Raw genomic sequence first — 18,910 nt, forward strand, 5'->3', positions numbered from 1 at the left:
AGACTTTTCTTCAGGGTGACCATCATTCCAGAGTTGTGATGCATTACGGTATTCACTGCAGTTTTCACTGCCGAGATTCACTTCAGATCTCAAATCAAGACTGGACTTGTTCAATAGGGAGACTTCTAGTGTTCGGTGCTGGTTGGCACAAAGTACTAACTGTAATGAAGGGAAGCAAACAACAACTTGAAAAGCAAAAAGATTTAAATTTACTTGTAAACATTAAAACTTTTTAAATATATTTTTGAAAAGCTTGTCAATAGAAATGGTGGTTATTTTAACAGGATATTGTTAAGCTGCACCTGACATGAAGCCATGTTTATGTTTTCTTCTTTTTCAAATAGTAGAGGGACATTACCGTCCTTTAAATACGACACATTAACGGCATAGAAAATGATTATATTAACATATTTTCATCCTGCATAATATTAAAATATGGAACAATACATGTCTACTACTACCGAAAACCATTATTTCATAAAAAATGGAGGGAGAGAGGAACTTGGGCCATTGGATATCTAATGGATGATGGTAAGAAAATTTTGTATCTTATTTATTTTAAAACCAAGTTTAATTAGATTTTTCATAGAAACTACATTCAACATTAGCGGTCTTATTCTGGTGACAGGTGTTTTAATTTGACAACAGGAAGTTCAGCCCGTCCAGTAGGTCACGTGACATTGAAACACGCGGACATTGTTGACATTTCCGCTCCCTCTTTAGCTAATTCAGCTAGCAAGTTAACAACTGGCAGGCAGGGGGGTTTTGCCTTATACTGGAGGTTTTATGTCGTCCTTTGGAGTTAAACTGACGTTTAATTGTTTATGTGACGTCATTCCGGTGTTCACCCGCAGGCTGACCGCTCTCTCCCGGTCCAGACTGGCTTCTGTTTCCTGTGCTACCCGGCTAACACATCAGTCCACAGGCAGACCGATGCCTAAGAAGGAGAAAGCGGTCAGTTCCGAGCTTTTTGTGATTATTATTATTGTTGTTGTTGTTGTTGTTAATAATAAAAATAATAACATTGATATTAGTAATATTATTATCTGTACACAAAGTATATAAGGTACGTATACTTCACTACATTTGTACTTGTACTTCGTTACATAAAAGGACCTGTCAGATCGCTTTATTTGCCTTGCAGATTTACATTAATTAAATAAAGTAAAACCAATTTTTTATTTAAAAAAAAAAGTTAAGATCCCATCAGATAAATTGTGGTGGACATAAAAAGGGATTTATTCTGGAAGTCTGATCCAGTCTGACTGGAGCTTTTTTCTTCCAGGTGAAGGTACCGGTGGCTGGCAGCGGGGCGGCAGCTGCAGGACTGCCCTGTTCGGTGGCTGCAGACGGGAGCAGCTCCGTCATCATATCGGTTCATGTAAAGCCTAGTGCCAAACGCAGCAGCATCACAGGTTACTGCCACATGTTTTTCACTGTAACTATACTGTTGCCACCACACCTGAACTTTGAATCATTTTTCTGCCTCTACTCCTACAGAAGTTTCTGATGATTCGGTGGGAGTTTCCATTGCGGCCCCTCCAGCAGACGGAGAAGCCAATGCTGAGCTTGTTCGCTACCTGGCTGAGGTTCTACAGCTGAAGAGGAGTCACATATCGCTGGACAAGGTTCAAACACACGGACCTTCACTCACAGAGACAACTGTTGGTCTGAAAAGAGTAGTTAGCCCAACAATGTAAATTCAGTCATCCTCATTTCTGGATTAGCACACAACCACCTGAGGAAGATGTGCAAACTGATTTGTAAGATGTAAGCTCCTGGGCCTCTGCAGTTCTCAGAGCTCAGTTATAAAATTAAACATGAGATTTAAAAGAGGCACGTAATTATGCTCATGCTTTTAGCTTGGACGCTAGGGTGAAGATGTAAATTCTTAGTAGTAAGTGGTATTTGTTTAGCATTTGGAGGTGAAACTGTTATTCTGTAATAGTTTAGAGCATTGTTCTAGTTGGTATAAATGAAAATGATTTCCAATGTGAGGAAGGGTTTAGGCTGATTATGGGTCTATGTGAGTGCTGCTGGTTTCCTTCAAACCCCTGTTGCTCCTGAAAGAAACCCCAAAGCATACCAGGAAACGGTCCACAGCGGTAAACAAACAGGGTAACAGTTGCATCATCATTAGGGGTCAGAACATTTAAAGTGACAATTTAATGGTGGGGTTTACCCCGAAATGATAATGATTTTCTCTCCTTCATTCAGACAGAAAGACCCATCAAGTTTTTTAGTCCACAAAAATTTGAAGTTCATGTTCACACCATCGACCTTCTGCTCGTTCCTCAGATGAACTGTGTGCTAATGCGTGTGGTTTTGAGGCTACAGTTAAGATTCCACCTTTATTAAGTGTCACAATATCTTTTCATCAGTGTGGGCCTGTGTCGATCCTGACTGAATTTTCATTGTGGATGAATTCACATTTTACTTTTAAAGGGGTGTCAGACTGATAATAACTAAATATAAGAAACATAACAGCATACTGACTTAAGCTTCTTCACACATTTAACATCTTCTTTATCAGGTCTAATTATTCCCAAAATGGAGAGGCAGAACCTCCAGTTGTGTGTGTTTCATGATACTTACAGTATGTGTAACTGGGTTGGTTTTTTTTAATCTCCGGTGGCCCTCAGGGCTCCAGGTATAGAGACAAACTCATCAGAGTGGACTCATCTCTCAGCCCGGAGGAGGTGCTGAGGAGGCTCAGACAGGCTGCAGGCTGACAGGAGCGATGGAGGAGATTCAAGCCAAAGAGGACCTGGAAATACTGGATGCAGGAGAGCTTTTAGAAAAACATAAAACATCTATGAAAAGATGAGCTGAAGCCACTAGCCCATTAATCAGCCTGGATCAGCAGGACAATAGGGATCATCATGGAAACAAATTCGCCAATGACCACAAGGGTCCCTGGATGTGGACAGGATGTGGTGGTTGACGTGGACACACAAACACATCAATAATCAGAGACTTTATTGTGAAAAATTTTTATATTTATTTTCTCCTCCAAGATTAGATTTTATTGGTGATGAAAAGACTTCTGTATTTTATTGATCGGACTTGATTTAAACTAATAAGGTTTTCAAGGAAACATTGCATAAATGTTGGCAAAGGCAGTATGCAGACATGGCTCAGACCAGTTGAGGGCACTGTCTCTGGTTCACTGACAGGCGATGGTTGTTTTTGTATTGATCAGTTCAGTTTATCATCTGGACTGAGTACATTCAGATTATTTCAGGCTGAAACTGTAAACCATCAGGTGGCGCTAAAGTACCAGAAAAAAATCTGGTTCACAGAAACGTTTGAATTGGTCAGAATTTACAATGTCAATGATAATGAAATCAACCTATGAGTTCCATAAATTCAATCATCTTTGTTTAAAGTGAAAGAAGTGAGAATGATGTCAGCAGTGTTTCTAAGTTTACTGTTCAAAAAGGTCAAAGCTGCATCAAAAGGTGTTTTTCTCAAATCATGGAATGATGCAACTATACATTTGGTAATACAGTAAGTCATCTTTGGTGTGTAAATCTTCAGGTTACAACTGTGAAGAATTATTTTATTGATGTAGATTTGAGCTTTTGCTTCTGCCTAAACATCTTCATGCACTGCATCAAGGTTTGTTTTCATGCCTGTTTTCCATCTGGAGGTCAGGTGTCACAGAGTCTCTGACTTAAGACAGAACTGGAAATGTTCATGAAGAAGAAGAAGTATACTTTGTTGATCCCTCAGGGGGAAATTACAAAGTCACTCGGTTAGTTTGACAAGTATACAGGGCCCCTGAACACACAAGCACACAAGGGGGCCTGGACGTGACTGGAGATGGAGGAATCAGACAAGAGAGACATGGAAATTGTGGGATTTTATTGCAAAGCAGAATTTGTGATAAACCAACCTACAGAACAATTTCATCCAACATTTACCTACTTAACTAGTTGGATTAGCAGGAACAAGCAGAGAAAGGTTTTCTAACTATAAAAAGCAGGGATAACTCTCATCTCAAGGTGGCGTCACGTCACCTGACCCTAGGACGACCAATAAGACAATATGTTTGAATCAACTCAAATTAAACCAGCGATGTGGTTTGACGACAGCTCTGATGATTTTGTTGTAAAGATCCTGCTTTACGTCTCTAGGAAGAAAAATGCGAATAAAACTTTGACAAAAACGTTGTGAACAACTGTATGATGTCTTTAATCATTATTCTCTTGAATAGTTTGATCCTTGATTGCATGGAGTTTTGTAGGTTTCACAACTTGATAAATTAAAAGAATTTATGTTATCACAGAGAAACAAACAGTTTTGAGGTGCAACTGTAATGTTTGTAACTTGAATAAGTAATAAATTCAGGGTTATTTAACATGAAGGATTAATTACATTTATGTTACATTATTTAGTTCCATTTATAAGTTACAGCCATTATTCTGATGTGGCCCTCTGTGAAAATGAGTTTGATACCGGGCCTGCTTTAAAGGGGCCCTATTATGAAAATTACACTTTTTCAGGTCTCTACATATACATAGTGGTCCTCCCTAACCCGACCAACTCCTAGAATCTGGTAAACAAACACTTCCTGCATCAATAGATATTTGGACTTTTAGGAAGTCATGGCTCTGAACGACTGGATTGGACCACAAAGCGCTAGAACAGGCATTCTTGACGTCAGACTTTGCACTCTGTGCTATTGGACAGAGTATTGGACGATATGGATTGGTGGACATGCTCAAGGGCGTGGACGATATGGATTGATTGACACGATTGACAAGGGCGTGGCCATCCCCAAGACGGAGTTCTTTGTGTCGGACATGAGGCAGCAGTGTGTTGAAATGGCGTCTATGAGAAGGAGACAATGTAGTTCCTCAGTTGTTGATTGTACAAATCAACACCAGTGTTTATTTTTCATCCCATCCAATGAAGAACAGAAGAGACCGTGGTTGCATTTCATTTTTAATGGCAATGTGCAGCTACATCGCCTGCACGTTTGTTTGTGTGTGGAACCACTTCACTCCAGTCTTTTTTAGCAATGAGGGTCAGTCCAGACGGGGCTTTGCCTGAGACTGATCCTCATTCAAGGATCACTCCCAACCATACGGGAGCAAGGAACTGCACCTCGGTTACAGGTTAGTCTCGACACATTTGTCTTTTTTGCAGTTGTCTGTTAGCATGAGTGATCGAGTGCTATTTGGCTAATTAGGTAGTGTTGCTTTGTTTCGCGTTTGCGTGTGTGCGCTCCGACGTGTGTGTGCTAAACCTACAGTATCTACTGTAGGTACAACGTGTGTGTGCTAAACCTACAGTATCTACTGTAGGTACAACGTGTGTGTGCTAAACCTACAGTACCTACTGTAGGTACAACGTGTGTGTGCTAAACCTACAGTATCTACTGTAGGTACAACGTGTGTGTGCTAAACCTACAGTATCTACTGTAGGTACAACGTGTGTGCTAAACCTACAGTATCTACTGTAGGTACAACGTGTGTGTGTGCTAAACCTACAGTATCTACTGTAGGTACAACGCAACAAGTTGGGCTCACATTTTATCTTTTTTCTTTTTGTCGGTTAGCATGAATGAAGTCATGCTATGCTAGGCTATGTAGGGAGGTCTCCTTTGTTTCGAGTTTTCGTGTTGCGTGTGCGCGCACGCTCCCACACGTGTGCGCGCACGCTCCCATACGTGTGTGCGGCGTGCCGGACCTACAGTATAAAGCTAAAACGCACAGTAAGTTGTTTCATATTTTCTTTTCTATTATCTGTCAGCATAAATAAAGTCAACTTATGCTAGGCTAAGTAGGGAGTTGTGCTTTGTTTCGTATTGTGCGTGTGCGCGCACGTGTTAGAGTCGATTGTTTGTTGGTCGTCATAGCGACAACGCACACAGGTCTGTCCTCCGTATCCAAAATCAGAACATTGGTGCCCTGAAATTAGTGTCCCTTTTCCTTGTGCATTCTTTCAGCCTACAGCTTCAAGGGACGTGGGGGGCCAAACTGACCCAGTGGACACCCATACTGTTGGTACACAGCTGTCCTGCAGGACTCTTCATTCCCACTATTGAAATAAAGGTATATACAAGTCATATTCCATACAATGTTTTAATAAAATTGGATAAATACACTAATTTTCTAAATATTGTTGTCTACAGGTGTTAGTAAATGCACATGCGTTGATAGTAGTTTAGTAAAAAAATAAAAGTGTTGTGTATTAGAATTTTCCAGCAAGACAGTAAGTGAAGTCAAGACTTTAGTATAAAAAATTTTGAGACAGATTCATGTATGTCATATATTGTTTTGGCTCCTTATTTCGTTACGTTTGGTGTACCCCTCTACAAGATCCACTTTCCAAAGGCTTTTGAAGGGACAATGCAGAGTCAAACCTCACAGGACAGAGCCAACATTCTGTTAGTGTTGCAATATTTTAATATTTCAAACAAACATGTTTTGAAATTCTGTTGATAATTGTTCGCAACAAAACACAGTAAAAAGTAACCATACAAATAAATAAATTAGTAGCAAGTACCAGGATGTATTTTGAACACAATTTTTCTACACACAGAAATAAATCAATATCAATAACAGTAAAGATCTATCTTTGTGTTTTATTGAACAGGTTTTGTAGCTGACATGTTGGACCTCATATGTGACAAAGTCTTGGTGGACCCCATGCCATACACAAATGAGATGTTGTCCATTCCTCTCCCTGAGAATCTCTGCCCAGTATGAGCGTCCGGACAAGGAGGAGGTCATTGCCAGCTACATGACCAGGTTCAACCAAGACTCAGTCTAAATCCAGCGTAGTGGCCTTTGTCTTCAGGAAACTCCTGGCGTATGTGAAGGACCACACATGCTGGGATGACAACCCGGATTCTGTGTCCTAAGTAGCCCCAGCACCAGCCAACAAAGGTGCGATAGGCCAGATGTCTGCACCATCTACAGAAAAAGGACACAAAACTATTTATTTCACAATGTTTTCAATCCCGAGTATTACAACTGTTGTTGATTTCCTGACAGGATGGCTCTGTGTTCTCATAATTATTATTGGATGTATTGTTTTATGTAAATAAATGCTTGTATATGTCAACAGAAATGGATTGTGAATACCAAAAAATGTTCAACATGTCTATTAATAAGATAAAAATCAAGGTGTCGCAAATACAATATATTAGACTTTGTTGTACCTATATATGTCATGTTACTGCATTAATGAAGGAATGCCTAATGAAGCAAAATAAGAAGTAGTTTTTATTCCGACATTTTTCAAAGAATGACTTACCGATGTATTAGTCTCAGACGTGAAGGGTCATACTCGGCCCTCAGTAAGTGACTGGCCATTTGTAGGGTGTACACGTTTAGGCACACAGGCTGGAACCCAGGATGTTGAATCATGCACTGAACTTCAACCTCCTGCAGACGGCTCCTAACCTACAGTGGAAAAACATGGTAGAGGTCATTTGAATTTACAGTTGTAAAAGTAGCCGAATACCGTAGAGACATAACTTTGTGGTTTAGCTGTGAGCTTGCTACTTGTGTCTCCAAACAGCAAATGTTTTCTGCTTCTGTTGGCACACATTCAGTGTCCACAGGAACACCTGTACACCAGGTGAAGACTCCTCAAAATAGAGTAGATAAAGGCATCACTGCAATATGGTTACATCGTTTCACCATTAACCTGGTGTGATGGTGGCAGGTGTCAGCTCCGTGTGTCTTGTCCCAGAGGACTGCCTCAAATATTGTGCAGCTTAGTAACCCGTTAAATCAATGTGATAGAAAAATAAAGTACCTTAGCCGTAAGCAGGAGCTAGCATTAGCCACATGGTAATAACTATCAGAACCACCATCAGACTTTACTGTCACTTATAGAAATACAGCAACTTTTTAGCAGTCAACACATCTGCACATATACAAAATACATAGCGCCGGCAGCTCCAGGGTGACGCTATCAAATGTCCTGCTGAGCCCGTAGCTTACTTTCATTTCCACAGCACAGCCAGATCTGAGCTTCTTCTTCTGTCTCCGGGGCAACAACAACCACAACACAATGTGGACTGTTTGTGCTGTGAACTGTAGAGTTCATGAACACTCCTCTGATGGACATTTGCTGAACCACCACAGAGATCTTGTTCAGTCGTGTTGACTTTAAAGGGAACACTGCCCCCTACTGGCTGAACAGACACACGACAGCATATCAGCCGTTCTTCACATCTGTGTCCAGAGACATGAAGCTGTGACTGAATGGAGACCCCCCCCCCCATCAAAATTGAGGGCCACATAACTTTTCCCTCCTCTGATTGGGGGCCGGGGTCAATTTGTAACAGAAAAACTGTGACGATCGCAGGGGTGCTTAAATGTAAACTTTTTTTTTTTTCGAGAACCAAATGACATAATAACCCTTTCCAGTTTTTATGTTATGTGGTAGAGCGGCATAGAAGTCACTGAGACTTTCAGGCTCGAATGAGTCTTTCAAAACATCACAGGTGATATTTCCATTCTGGATTGAATGAACCGGTAAACATCTCTGCAGTTAAGGAGGTCTCACTCTTATATAACGTTAAAAATCTTACATAATTCCGTCAATCGCAGCAGAAATAAAGTTCAGTGGCGAGCAGAAAGTTTTTGAGTGTAAACTTTAATTCTTTGTGAATCTTTGATGTTTGATTAGAAGTGATGATGAATCCAGACTCTGATGTGGGCTCAGATGAAGATCGCCCAGAGGAGCTTTGAAGCTTTTTGGTTTTGACTCATTAGTACTGTGTTAGACCCTCTGATTCCTGTGAATGAGTCTAATGAGCCTGTTTCTCCTGAGACCGAACAGCATCAGAATTCTGATGGATCACGTGGGTCCAGTAGACTGAACGTAAACTGGACGTGACGCTCCATAGGAACAGTGTGGGGCAGTTATAGGTCTGGCCTCAGGTTTCTCTTCTTAGATGTATTAAATCAGGTATTTTCTGTTATCTGATCGTAGCTGCTGGTTCAGCAAAAAGCAGGCTGTTATTATCAGAAGAAGAGCGACTGTAGAGGATCAGACGCCCACAGACGAGGCGATGAAAAGATGCAGATTCTCTTTGCTGTGGAAACAAAGCAGCTCCAAAAAATTAGTCAGCAGCAGATTTTAACTTGCTGAGATGCTTTTTTTTTAATGGAGACGCTATAAAGAGACGATCACAAACCAAATCACTGCCTGGAGCTTCAGAATGAGGCGATGGGCTTAAACCTTTTACCTCACTTCAATCTGCAGCTTTATTTATAGTCCAGCTCCTCCCGGCCCTCAGGAGCCGACAGCACTTCCGTGTTTACAGTCTATTCTGTGCCCCCATTGATTCACAGCAACAAAACCCTGCTTTTCTCTCGCTATAAAGCCTCGCTGACAACAGGAGGATTTAGACTCCGCAGGCAGGATGTTTATCCACAACAATCCACTCAGCGTGTAGTCATAAATAAAATGCATGGGATCATGAGGAAAAAAGAACTGGTGACAACAAAAGCCCGTTCTCATCAAAATAGTTCTGGAGTGTGAAGAAAGTTCAGGAAGAGAAAGAAGCTAAAAACTGGGGATGGCTGTTCCAGGTATGGACTGATGTTTCAAACAAACTGAATTTATTAAATCATCCATCTTTATTCTCTCAGCTCTGGACCAGAACTGTTGGCTGGATGTATGTGAGAAGCCTGATGGGTAAAAATATTCCCATCTCTATAGTGATACAGAAATCCCTCCTTACTCGCGGCTAATGCATTCCAGAACCACCCACGAAAAAAACGAAATTCATCGATACAGCGACGAACTACTGTAATTATTTTGTTATTTAAGGCAAACCCTCCCCATACTTATGTTAAACCACCTTATATCTGTATTACCTTTTCCCACACTCTTATAGGCTGTTTAAACAATTAAAGAATTATTTAAAAAAAGTGTTTTTTTTAATACACGGAAGTGTACTGCGTTCCGTGAGTCTCGGAATGCAGCACACACACACACACACATAAACACACACACGGACTGTCAGCCAATAGCATGCTCGTACGGTATCACGTGACTTCCTACTAAACATCTGCGGTATAGTGAAGAACTGCATAAAAGGGATTTACTTGTACACATAGAAAACAGACATTGCCTGCTAGGATAGAGGTTCATCTAGCAATAAACAATATATGTTATATAACTTTATTTGGGACTTAATGAAACTCTACGACCCACTGTGAGATATCCCAGAACCTAAAGAAACCTATAGGAACCTGATGGTAACCCTGTGTTCTCTGTAAAGGAATCATGTTATTGTCAGCATTTTGAGCTGAAAGTCCGCCACCAGCTGCAGAAGTTAACAATGAGGAGATGCAGCTCCTCTGCGCCAGAAGGCTTCTGGTCGAGAAAGCAGTTTAATTCCTTCATCCCTGAAATAAATAAAAGCAGCTCATGGCAGGAAAAGTCTTCAGTCATCTTGTTTTTTCTCTGCCTCTGTGAAAATATAGAGGAAAAGGAAATAGAAAATAATCTCTTATCCACCAGGACGTTCATCCAGGGGGACGTTCATCAAAGTAGATCACTTCATAAGCAATCTGTTTATTTTTGCTCTGGATCAATACCACCATCACCAGGAACTGGGCTTGCGCTAGCCATTCGCCATAGGCAAAGTAAATTCCAGATTGGCTACAATTTTTTTAGACTGTGTAGCCACAGTGCCGTTCTTATTTTTACGGAAAAAAGGCTCAAACTTACAACTTTTTCGCTCGCTAGCGGCGCTCGCTATTTCCGCTAGCGAGCGGCGCTACCGCTGCTACTTCCGCTAGCAAGCGCCGCTACTTCCGCTAGCGAACGGCGCCGCTATTTCCGCATACCGACGGAATTTAGCCGAAGCATGCGGACGGAAATAGCCGAAGTGACCCGAACGCTTCCGATCATTAAATATGAACTCGGGTCATGACCTCCTTTCGTCCAATGAAAAACAAAAATATTGTTTATTTACAAGCTGAACCCCTGAATTGGTGTAAGACAAGGCGAGGACTATCGATCAAAAGAATCCAGTGTTTTATAGTAGAGTTTGTGTTAAAGTCCTCATTAATAAACAAATGGTGAATGCTGAGAGGGGGGAGGAGTGGTGACAGACCGATCAGAAGGTAAATGAAAGATATTATCAATACTTGTTTGTAGTCTTAGACTTTTGTTACCTATGACCGGCAGGAATAACCAGCGATGTATGTAAATGTGTGTATTCACCTCGCTTGATATTTTTCATGCCTTTTTAAATTGAAATGAAAAATCATGTTATTGAATTAAAAAAAATAAAACAAACTGTGCTATGGCATACCAATGGTGTTGGTGGTGGTCAAAGTTGAAATGTCTTCTAATCTTAGTAAAACTTACAAGTAAACATTGAGTAATATTTTGTATGACTGTATCTTCACATAGTGAATGGAAGTTTTCAAATGTTGAATATCACATTTATACCTGCATAAAGTAAGACAGAAATAAAGATAGTTCAGCTTGAACTGTTGACTTAAGTGTATTTTTGTAGGTAAACTGAACAGAAGATTTTGCCCTCAGAATGCAGGAAAACAACCCCATTTTCTAAAAAATTTCCCTGGGGAGGCCCCCCGGACCCCCGCACGTCCCCCCGCGACAAGCGTTGGTCGTCCGCGTGCTGCACCGCTGTCTTGGACACAGAATGTGACTTTTTGGGGCTTGCTCAATTCTCTTACACTGAGCCACAGTGGCTTAGACATACTAGGTCCTAGTGCAAGCCCAGAGGAAGACATATAAACATTCAGTCTTTAAGTCTTTATGGGCTTGAATATAAGTAAGCTTTATAAATTTAGCGTTTTTTTCTGTTTCTGTTTTATTTGTTAAATTCAATAAACAAAAGCAAAAATTGTGTTGGAGATATTCAGCAGAAGTTCTGAATGCCATAAAGAGCGTGTCTCAGCCGGCTACTGGCGAAAGGAGAGGTACACCCCAAATAAGAGGCCAGCTCATTGCGGGGCCACATGAAAAAACAACCGCTCACACTCACACCGAGGGACAATTTGGGGTGACCGATTCACCAAAGCTGAATATTTTTGTAGGTGGGAGGAAGCCGTTGAACCTCACATGAAGGACTGAACTTTTTCATTAGTACATTTTTAAGGGGGGTGTTTATGTCATACCCATGACGTCAGACAGAGGTTGAGGGTGGGGCTGGGGCATTTCATCCAAACATTTCATCCGCGCGCAGTCGGCAGCGCGTGACAAACACCAACAGGAGAGAGGACCGCAGCTCGTTTCCTTCCTCTGCTCTCTACCGACATGTGGGCGAGAGCTCTGCTCTGTGCGGCGCTGCTGTTCGCGTTCTGCCCGACGGGGAGGACGGAAGCCGAGAGGGACGTGCAGGACTACTACTCCAACTCCAACAGACTGGTGAGTAGTGCAATTCAGATTGTTTATATTTATTTTGCAATGTCGCTTCTCAGCTGATATTTTCAGTTCTTATTTTATTTTTTCCTATTTCATTTATAGTATTTTTTTTTACAAATATTTAAATATTAGTAAAACCATCCATTAAAATATTAATGGATGGTATGTTCGTCTATAATAAAATTATAGTCGTTCTGCCACATTTACCCAACCGATAAATTAATCTTCAAATCTTTTAACACTAAATTAATCTGGGGTTTTTTCTTTCATTTTTTCCATTAAAACGCTCAAAATATTCAGTAGTTATAGTCGGATTACATCATTTTTTAAATCCTGTTTCCATTGTTTGGCTGCAGTTCTCATGCTGCCCTTAGATTTGAAACAAGTTCCAAAAGAATCTTCCAAAATACTAAATAACTAATCAAATCAGAAAACAATATCCTTGGTAAAATTAATTTTCCACTTTCATTAACCATCAAATTTCAGATTTAAAACTAAGAATTTTTTTCTTTTGAATTTGTATAACAATCTGCTTAATCTCAAATTGTCCGTGTCTATTAATTTTATTAATAATAAAACTATTAATAATAAAACTGTGCCTGTGTGCGTGTGTGCAGCTTGGAGCTCTTCATGAGGTGCTGGAGAGGCTGCAGACCAAGAGGATTGATCCCTGGGAGAGGAAGTACGGCCGGGTCCCCTCTGTGAGTCTCAAAGGAAACCATCATCACTAGTTTAAACACAAAAAAACTCATTATAATGAAATAACTTTTTAAACCAGGGTTTGTTTCTCTCCTTTGAATAAATAGTGCATGTTAGACTTGTCTTGGGTTTAAGTTCAGGAGAGGGGGTCAGTGCTTACCTAGTATTGTGTACATCTCGCTTGAGGACTTCCTGTGTGTACTACTGTGTGTTCTACCGTGTGTTCTTTCGTGTGTCCCTCTGATCAGTGCGACCTGGGAGAACACTGCGCCGTCAGGAAAGGCTCTCGGATCGGGAGGATGTGCGACTGTCCTCAAGGAGCTCTCTGCAACTTTTTCCTGCTTAAGTGCTTATGAGCCCATCAGACTGCGACACATTTAACATGTAAATTATACAAATCTAAAATATGTGAATGAGTTAATGATCCTTTACTGTCTGAAATCCTTCATGTGTTCCATTAAAGCCTTTTCTGTTTTCACCGACGTTCTGGATTTTATTACGATTGGCCCCACAGGTGATTAACGCTCTGGATTTACTCCGATCAATAATCAATTAATGTATTTCAAATTACTTTGTGTGTTGCACCTCAAAGTTTATTTTCGTCAAGTTTTTGACATAAGATGCAGCCTCTGGCAGGTGGTATGTTTCCAAACTTTATATTATAGGTTTTTTTCCCCCCAAAATGGTTTTATTTTGAAGTTGTTAACCGAACTGTGGGAAATTAGTGTGCTGCTCAAATTGTCTCAACGTATGTATAAACTTATATGATTGAAGGTTTTGTTCAGGTCTTCTATTAAATCAAAAACTGCATACCCTTAGCAATACCCTGGATATATAAATGTACCTCATGCATTAAAGTAAAAACTCTCAGATGTTCACTTGGAAATTCCAGGGTTTTGACAGTTCCAGTCATGATCAATGGAATCTTCTTCACTGATGTCTTTTTCCTACTGTCCAGTCAGTAGGCAGTTCAGGTAATCTCAATCTGCTCCGGACCCAATTAGCCTTTCAGCATAAGCAACCATACTGATGTTTCAAGGGAATAAGTGAACCTCCACCGCAGTACTGAAAACCCTTCATTACCCCAGTTATCTTACTAAACACAAACCTGCATTGGTCTGCAGATCTGACTTGAGACAGCATCTGACCGCCTAACAAAGGTGACGTGAGCGGATTCTTGGACCGTTGCACAATAATTGCGTAAATCAGTTTTAAGTTTATCAGGAGGCCGTGGTGATTGATTAGAAATGTAGACTAACTAAAAACACAATTCTCAATGAGCCTCAAGAAACAAAATCATCACAAAAACAGTTTATTTTCCTACATCTACATTATGCTAAAGGTTTGTTAAAGGAACATGAGGAGGTCGTATACATGATGAATCAGCAGTCGTGCAGAATGTTTTTCCAAAGGGTTTTATTAGAAGAAGCTTTACAGGTGTCTAGACTCCTCGGGGTGTTTTGAAGTTCATGCCGACGGTGGGTTGGGTGACCTGCAGGTTGGGCAGATTGCCAAAGTCCTGGAAAACAGAAGAACAGGTGTGAGTACACGACAGATGGCAGAAGGGGACACACAAGAAAAAAAACAAGAGGACACAACTGTATGAGAGCTTCAGGGTCTGGGAGGAATAGACGCTCCATCAGACACGGGAAATGCTCCCAGTTTCATCTCCCTGTACTATCAATGACCTGGCGACGAGGACGCCACAATCACTTTCGATACAGGATTGGAGAAGGTGACTATTGTTAGTGACATCTGGTCCCCAGGGGGCCATAGAGGCTCCTCCCTCTTCCTGTACAGTTTCATTTAATTCACCTTCAAATAGAGAGGAGTTGTATAAAATAATTACAATAGATTTTATTTTTGAACAAAATGTAAATCACTCTTCTTTTCCTTAGATATTCCGACTGATTTTCTCCGACAGCAGGAAGTAAACTAAGTTTTAATTGTGATTAACTGGGGAACTGCTGACATCCAAATAAAATCCTGTCAGTTGCTGGAGATGACCTCATCAATCCTTAATTTAATTCATTTATCCCTCTTCTGTCCACCATCAATACCTCCTCTGATTCTGGTTTAAACTGAACCCATGCTCCTGCACTGGTAACTAACCAGCCAATGACAGGAATGTCAAAGTAGCAACTTTACAAAAAACTATTTTAAAGCAGCATTACAGGCCAAAGTAATCAATGCACAAGACCCCACCTCCGTAAACAGGTGCCTCATGCCTTCATTTAAACTATTATTTAGACCATATTTAACAAAGAGGCATTGAATTGACCTGTTTGAGCATAAACTGTTTTTAGCCAAAGGTGGTGCTGCCATAACGATTCAGGACAGACCACAAAACCAGACGGACCAAAAGACATTTACGAGGCTAAAAACGTTTCAACCAAAAGTTAAAATGCTAATTAGCGGTCAAATAAAATTCGATTTTAAATCAGCAGAAGTAGAAGCAATTGAAGGATCAACATTTAAATACTCAGGTTGAGTATAATAACAATTGCTGATTGGACTCACCAGCAGCTTCAGCATCTCCTTGGTGTCAGGATCAACTTCAATGAGCTCCTGGTCCAGAGCAGATACCTGTACAGGTGAACACAGTCAGTACCAAAATACCTCATTTTAGGGCAAGACTAGAACCAGATATTTAAACTGACTTGTTCAGCTAAACCTGGACTACACAACACAACACCAAACACACACCTTAGAATGACGGAAGACTAACATAAAATGGTGCATGAGGAGCTCTCCAACCAGAAACCAGTGCTATGCGACGTTATCTGTGACATCACACACTCCTTTGCTAAAACTATTGAGGTATTGCTGGATATAATTAAGAAAAAATTCTGGAGATGTTGATTTCTCCATTTTAAGAAGCATTCAAATTAGAGGACTAAATAACCTTAACATTGAAGGACATTCAGTCCATATTGGTAATACCTGATGGTAGTTTCATATATTTCTGATTTGAAGTTGTATAACAATATGTGTTTGTTATATAATGAATAACAAAGCAATAACAGACAGTAACATGGGCAAAAGTTTCTCTGCTGTCCACTCATACAGACTGTCTGAGAGCTTCAGGGTCTGGGAGGAACAGACACTCCTTCAGACACGGGAAATGCTCACAGTATCATCTTCCTGTACTATCAATGACCTGGCGACGAGGACGCCATGATCACTTTCGATACAGGACTAAGACGGGGCGACAGAAAGGCTCACGGGTATATGATGCTGTTCTGATACACAATAAAGGTCCGTTCTACTTCATGACACAGTTGAGTTCAAGAGTTTGGATATTTTCCAGACTTCTCGGTAGATTTTTCCTAACATATGTGACATTTCAGAATAAACAGCTGAGCATTGATTACATAAATAAACAGTGTTAAAATCAAGTTGTCAGGATGACTATGACTGTATAGATGAAAGCTGAATACTGGAGACGATACAGTCACTAAACAGACATGTTCTGCTAGCAGCAAAAGCGAATTCAGCTTCCCACATTTTGTCTTGAAAAAAGTTTCTAAACAGATAGTAAAGCTGAAATGTAAACCAGAGAATTTAAATTGACTGGCTCTTATTTGGGGGTTACATTGGTAAGAATGTTTAGAATCTGTCTCAAAAATTTGTACATCAGTATTCTGGCTGGAGCTGCAGCATTAGATGAAAATGTAAATGTTGACTCATGGATTTCATTATGCAAACAAAACGCAAAAGTTTACTGATATAACATTAGAAACGAGACTTATAGCACCATGTATCAAACTGCACCTGGCTGCAACTACCAACATAAGACTTTGAAATAGCTAGTTTTACAAAATGTGTCACAGCAGCTACTTAAACTGTTAGAATTGTATGATTTGAACACAGCATGACACAAATGGGGGAACCAACCCTCCACAGACACAGAATATCTATCCAGCATTTACTCAGAGAACATTGTAAAATATAACTCACTGAGAAGTTTTATTTACAGAAACATTAGGACCCACACTTGAGCAATTCTTAAATTAAATCTGCTTTGCCACACAGAATCTAATTATCACCATCACAATAAGCAGATAGATATGAAACTAGTCAACACTGCAACATTTTCAATATTTGGAGTTTACAGCAGCCCAATAAAAACCAAAAATAAACTCAACGATCAACAACTGGATCACATCATGAACACAAAAGTTTTATTTAAATGTCATCTGTAAAACTAGATTATAGAAGAACTATGCTAAGTTACACACATATTCAGACACATCCCAATAAACACCAAAATCTCACTTAATTTAACGCAGGTGTACTTTCAGATGAAAAAAACAAAAACACAAACAAAATACATTTACACAGCTATTTGCCGGTGTTTGGACTGAAATGATGCCTTCACTGACCTCTGGTACATAGTTGTCCCTCCTCTCTCTCTCCTCCTCCTGCAGTTTGATGGAGATACCTCTGACTGGACCCCTCTGGATCCTCTTCATGAGATGAGTCACATACCTACAGCAGGGACAGCCAGCAAACACAAAGACATTAATATTCAAATCAACCTGTTGAGACTGAAGATGAAGAATGTTAGCAATATCTGCTTCACTGTAATGGTAATATGTGCTTTAAGTGTTTGGGAGCGCCAGGGTCTGAGAGGAACAGGTAATCAATCCTTCAAACACGGGAAATGCTCACATGTTGATATTCCTGTACTATCGATGATCTGGCCATGAGTGCGTGCCATGATCACTTTCGATACAGGACATCAGAGACAAACAGTTTCTCTCTGTGAACTTACCCGGCAATCTTATTGCGGAGCTTCTTGCTGGGGATGATGGCGATCTCCTCACACACCCTTTTGTTGGTGTGGAAGTCACTGCCCAGCCGAGTGTAATATTTCTCAATGATGACCCTAGCGGCCTTTTTCACCGTCTTGGTCCTGACTCGTCCCTGTGAAAAGAACAGACAGGTAGATTCAGTATATACTTTATTAATCCTGGAGGAAATTGCAGTTGCACATTTGACCAAAATATCTTCCGAGTCAGGATGATGTCATCACATTAACTACACCTTTCAGAACGTCTAGATAAGGGGGACTTACATTTACATCCCAGAAGACAAAAGCAAAATAACTAAAACTCAGAAAACATGGGAACTAGGTGATCAGCTGACATTGCTTTGTTGTGTTGCTAAAAACGTGATCTGGGAAAAATACATATCAACTGTTTTGAGCACTCTAATGTATGCTGACGTTTAGCTTTAAATATCGATTCGAATCAAAATTCATTAGCTTAAGCCATTCTGGTGAATGTTACCCTTCATATCTTGAAATAAACGCCGGTAGCTACATGTATTGATTACCATGTTAGCCAGAACACTACTGGTAAGGTACAACTTAAGCTAACTGCACAGAGGCTAATTGATGGTGTAGCTTCCAAGGCCATGAAATATTAGTCATTTAAATAACGCTGCGAATCATATCCAATCACAGCAAATTTCTTCTTTCATTCACATTAACAAAAAACATTATTTATGCAGTTCGAAAGCCGCTTAGCTCCGCTTACTCGGTTAGCCGACACTAAACGGTAAATTTAACGCTTTGTTAAAGCCATCTAACATTAATAGTGCTACTATCAAGAAAACTGAACTGTCCGAAAACTACGGGCGAAATAACTGAGACATAAAGACTTCCAAAACGTGAGGATTATCGTAGATAGCATAGGCGACATATTACTACTACCCACCATGTTGGATCGGCCTGGTAGAAGAGGACTAACATACTTCCGGTGGAAGGTTAAACTCACCTACGGAAGTCACCGAGAATGAAGCGTCGCTGCTCTGCCGCCTGTCG

The 18,910-nt window shown here is 40.4% G+C and overlaps 3 protein-coding genes, 1 long non-coding RNA gene and 3 other non-coding genes across 7 annotated transcripts; 3 read left to right on the plus strand and 4 right to left on the minus strand.

Moving 5' to 3' along the window:
* Positions 1-680: 680 nt before the first annotated feature.
* On the plus strand, positions 681-4,131 carry c4h15orf40 (chromosome 4 C15orf40 homolog). Its single transcript, XM_068312939.1, has 4 exons — positions 681-954; positions 1,286-1,415; positions 1,501-1,628; positions 2,643-4,131. Exons 1-4 carry the CDS (start codon positions 787-789, stop codon positions 2,730-2,732), a joined length of 516 nt encoding a protein of 171 aa, XP_068169040.1. The 5' UTR covers positions 681-786; the 3' UTR covers positions 2,733-4,131.
* Positions 4,132-4,443: 312 nt separating this feature from the next.
* Positions 4,444-6,736, plus strand: LOC137593869 (uncharacterized). The gene is made up of 3 exons (XR_011035170.1): positions 4,444-5,123; positions 5,957-6,062; positions 6,607-6,736. It is a non-coding gene; the product is annotated as an uncharacterized lncRNA (long non-coding RNA).
* Positions 6,737-12,221: 5,485 nt separating this feature from the next.
* Positions 12,222-13,466, plus strand: cart2 (cocaine- and amphetamine-regulated transcript 2). The gene is made up of 3 exons (XM_068313726.1): positions 12,222-12,384; positions 12,999-13,082; positions 13,329-13,466. Exons 1-3 carry the CDS (start codon positions 12,274-12,276, stop codon positions 13,434-13,436), a joined length of 303 nt encoding a protein of 100 aa, XP_068169827.1. The 5' UTR covers positions 12,222-12,273; the 3' UTR covers positions 13,437-13,466.
* Positions 13,467-14,479: 1,013 nt separating this feature from the next.
* Positions 14,480-18,848, minus strand: zgc:114188 (40S ribosomal protein S17-like). Its single transcript, XM_068312811.1, has 5 exons — positions 18,804-18,848; positions 17,858-18,009; positions 17,466-17,571; positions 15,601-15,666; positions 14,480-14,599 (listed from the first exon to the last, which is right to left on the minus strand). Exons 1-5 carry the CDS (start codon positions 18,804-18,806, stop codon positions 14,522-14,524), a joined length of 405 nt encoding a protein of 134 aa, XP_068168912.1. The 5' UTR covers positions 18,807-18,848; the 3' UTR covers positions 14,480-14,521.
* On the minus strand, positions 14,680-14,806 carry LOC137594638 (small nucleolar RNA SNORA71). Its single transcript, XR_011035295.1, has one exon. It is a non-coding gene; the product is annotated as a small nucleolar RNA SNORA71 (small nucleolar RNA).
* On the minus strand, positions 16,152-16,278 carry LOC137594637 (small nucleolar RNA SNORA71). Its single transcript, XR_011035294.1, has one exon. It is a non-coding gene; the product is annotated as a small nucleolar RNA SNORA71 (small nucleolar RNA).
* On the minus strand, positions 17,690-17,822 carry LOC137594639 (small nucleolar RNA SNORA71). The gene has a single exon (XR_011035296.1). It is a non-coding gene; the product is annotated as a small nucleolar RNA SNORA71 (small nucleolar RNA).
* Positions 18,849-18,910: the final 62 nt, after the last annotated feature.

The sequence above is a fragment of the Antennarius striatus genome, chromosome 4 (assembly GCF_040054535.1).
Source record: "Antennarius striatus isolate MH-2024 chromosome 4, ASM4005453v1, whole genome shotgun sequence".
Lineage (NCBI taxonomy): Eukaryota > Metazoa > Chordata > Actinopteri > Lophiiformes > Antennariidae > Antennarius > Antennarius striatus.

What these genes read in the sequence shown, in the direction of transcription:
- c4h15orf40 (XM_068312939.1), top strand. Translation starts at nt 787, where the DNA reads ATGTCGTCCTTTGGAGTTAAACTGACGTTTAATTGTTTATGTGACGTC. An exon ending in TGCCTAAGAAGGAGAAAGCG is followed by an intron (nt 955 to 1,285) that starts GTCAGTTCCGAG and finishes TTTTTCTTCCAG; the next exon opens with GTGAAGGTACCGGTGGCTGG. An exon ending in CAAACGCAGCAGCATCACAG is followed by an intron (nt 1,416 to 1,500) that starts GTTACTGCCACA and finishes CTACTCCTACAG; the next exon opens with AAGTTTCTGATGATTCGGTG.
- cart2 (XM_068313726.1), top strand. Translation starts at nt 12,274, where the DNA reads ATGTGGGCGAGAGCTCTGCTCTGTGCGGCGCTGCTGTTCGCGTTCTGC. An exon ending in ACTCCAACTCCAACAGACTG is followed by an intron (nt 12,385 to 12,998) that starts GTGAGTAGTGCA and finishes GCGTGTGTGCAG; the next exon opens with CTTGGAGCTCTTCATGAGGT. An exon ending in AGTACGGCCGGGTCCCCTCT is followed by an intron (nt 13,083 to 13,328) that starts GTGAGTCTCAAA and finishes CCCTCTGATCAG; the next exon opens with TGCGACCTGGGAGAACACTG.
- zgc:114188 (XM_068312811.1), bottom strand. An exon ending in CTCCGCAATAAGATTGCCGG is followed by an intron (nt 17,572 to 17,857) that starts GTAAGTTCACAG and finishes TCCCTGCTGTAG; the next exon opens with GTATGTGACTCATCTCATGA. An exon ending in GGGACAACTATGTACCAGAG is followed by an intron (nt 15,667 to 17,465) that starts GTCAGTGAAGGC and finishes TCACCTGTACAG; the next exon opens with GTATCTGCTCTGGACCAGGA.